Source organism: Limulus polyphemus, unplaced genomic scaffold, assembly GCF_000517525.1.
Source record: "Limulus polyphemus unplaced genomic scaffold, Limulus_polyphemus-2.1.2 Scaffold7259, whole genome shotgun sequence".
NCBI lineage: Eukaryota > Metazoa > Arthropoda > Merostomata > Xiphosura > Limulidae > Limulus > Limulus polyphemus.
Window position 1 is genome coordinate 38,338 of NW_013672869.1, and position 2,772 is coordinate 41,109.

The 2,772-nt window shown below is 35.5% G+C and overlaps 1 protein-coding gene across 1 annotated transcript in view; it reads right to left on the reverse strand.

The window, feature by feature from the left end:
- The window catches only part of LOC106474469, a 7,990-nt gene extending 5,563 nt beyond the window's left edge, over positions 1-2,427 (reverse strand). Inside the window, exon 1 of the mRNA XM_013935163.2 lies at positions 2,331-2,427. Coding sequence (XP_013790617.2) covers positions 2,331-2,382 — 52 coding nt within the window. The 5' untranslated portion in view covers positions 2,383-2,427. The remainder of the gene's footprint in view (positions 1-2,330) is intronic.
- Between the last annotated feature and the right edge of the window lie 345 nt (positions 2,428-2,772).

Genomic DNA, 2,772 nt, shown 5'->3' on the forward strand with positions numbered 1-2,772 from the left:
AGCTCTAGAATTCGGGTTTCGATAGCCTATTGTGTAACTTTGTGCTTAATTACAAACAAACAAACAAATCCTCTGGGTGAATATTTATAGATAAGAGCACCATCTATGTTATCCTTCTTCTATTATAACTTCGCTGTTAAAACCCATTTGTCCCAAAAATATCTTAAGAAATAATGTTTCCTCATTGCTTCATTTGGTCAATGATTATCATATACGTATTCTTTTTCAAATGGTCTGAGAATAACTTATATAATAATAACTAGCACAACTCAGGAACAGCATATTTTTAGATATTTGCGCAAGCGTATTCAAGAGCTAGTTATAGACTAAAGGGAAGGCAGCTAGTCAACAGCACTCACTGTTAACTCTCGAGCTTCTTTTGAATAGTGGAAATTAACTTTCACCCTTATAACGCACTCACGGCTTCAAAATTAGGAATGCATTTTCTTTTTTTTTTTCCTGTAACTGTATGCAAATAAGGAAGCCACAGTCCGGCACGTTAATCACTGGGACACGCTCAGCCTCCAGGATATTAGTTAGATACTTCAGCGAATACTCAGGTTTATTGTTCAAGCCAATAATTCCCTGAAGAATTCGGGGATAAAACAAGTAAATCTTTTCGAAAGACTGATTTTTAATCACAGTTCTGAAATTTAGAAGAACGCCCAGAACAGTCACAAGTGTCCAGGGTATATCAAAGGAAATGTATACAAAGCTGAAGTCAAAACTTTATTATACTGTGTATATATGTGTTTGTGTGTGTTTGTGTGCATAAGTTAGAAACAAAACAAAGACAAACAAGTAAACCTTAGCACATAACTGGTACAACACATTGTGGTATTAAATACAACAAAGCACCTAACACCAAACATAAATTCAACTAGCACAACGCGTTGTGGTAGGAAACATAATAAAAGACCTAACGCAAAGTAAAGTAACACAACGCGTTGTGGTAAAAAAACATAACAAAGGACCTAACGCAAAGTAAACTAGCACAACGCATTGTGGTAAGAAACATAACAAAGGACCTAACGCAAAGTAAACTAGCACAACGCATTGTGGTAAGAAACATAACAAAGGACTTACCACAACGCGTTGTGTTAGTTTACTTTGCGTCAGGTCCTTTGTTATGTTTCTTACCACAATGCGTTGTGCTAGTTTACTTTGCGTTAGGAGGTCCTTTGTTATGTTTAACACAAAGTAAACTAACATAACGCGTTGTGGTAAGAAACATAATAAAGGACCTAACGTAAAGTAAACTAGCACAACGCGTTGTGGGAAGAAACATAACAAAAGATCTAATACAAAGTAAACTAGCACAACGCGTTGTGGTAAGAAACATAACAAATGATCTAACGCAAACTCATTGAACTGACTCTTTATTTTAATAATCATTCCACACACTGAACTGGCTCTTTATTTTAATAATCATTCCGCACATTGAACTGACTCTTTATTTTAATAATCATTCCACACATTGAACTGACTCTTCTACAGTTTGATAATCATTCCACACATTGAACTGGCTCTTTATTTTAATAATCATTCCGCACACTGAACTGACTTTAGTTTAATAATCATTCTACACATTGAACTGACTCTTCTACAGTTTGATAATCATTCCACACATTGAACTGGCTCTTTATTTTAATAATCATTCCGCACATTGAACTGACGCTTTATTTAATAATCATTCTACACATTGAACTGACTCTTCTACAGTTTGATAATCATTCCACACATTGAACTGACTTCTTTATTTTAATAATCATTCCACACATTGAACTGACTCTTTTACAGTTTGCCAAAATATAAATTGGTATAACTTTAATAAATACAAAGGATTTGGTCAATGATGAGACGATAACAGCGCGTTGTGGCAGTTTGGCAAATTGTAGAACGAGTTACACGGTTGAAACGAAACAAGCCGAGATTCCGTTTCATTTTCTATTACACAGCCAAAACGCGTTGTGGTCTTTTAGAGACACCTAAAACCGAACACAAATGTTTCATTATAGTTGTTTCTGTTTAATTTCATTCGGTGAACGATCTCGGTCTTTGAACCTAACAAATATAACATACTTAATGGTTCGTCAATCTCGTTCTGTCGGAAAAACAACAAACAACAACACAGACAACGAATCAAATGACGTAATGAATATATACAGATAAATATGATTTATATAAGAAATACATCTGTTTCAGACGGTACACAAAGGTATAGCACATCCAAACACATGAGTCTGTGGAGCATCTGGTTAGGTGGACAGGAAGATGAGAATACACCTATGCTCATGTCTCGGGAGATGCTATACACTCAAACCACCTACCATTGATTATCAGAGAAGTCAACAGACACACTCCCAGGATGCAATATTTCATGGTTGTTGGTTTGAAGACGCAGCCCGCTGCAAGAGGCGAGACCGAAAACTAACAGGACGTTGGTTTATATACTCTCTTACTTCACTGCAGACAGCCAATTGAGGACACGAAACAACTTAACTTTTCTTCACTTTTATTCGCTAGTTTTATTGCTGTTTAAGAGAACGGTTAGTAACATTGCAAGAAATCAGCCAATCGCTTTGTGTAAATTATAATCAAGGCTGAAGGTGTATGTAACTATATTGTCAAAATTCGACGAGGGATTATAACGCTAAGTTTGCCGACGTCATATTGAAAAGCTCCAGTGATTGGTTGAAACATGAAAGAATTCACTGAAATGATGTTTTAAAGAATTAGAAAATTTTAAAAAGTATTTAATCACGTGACTTG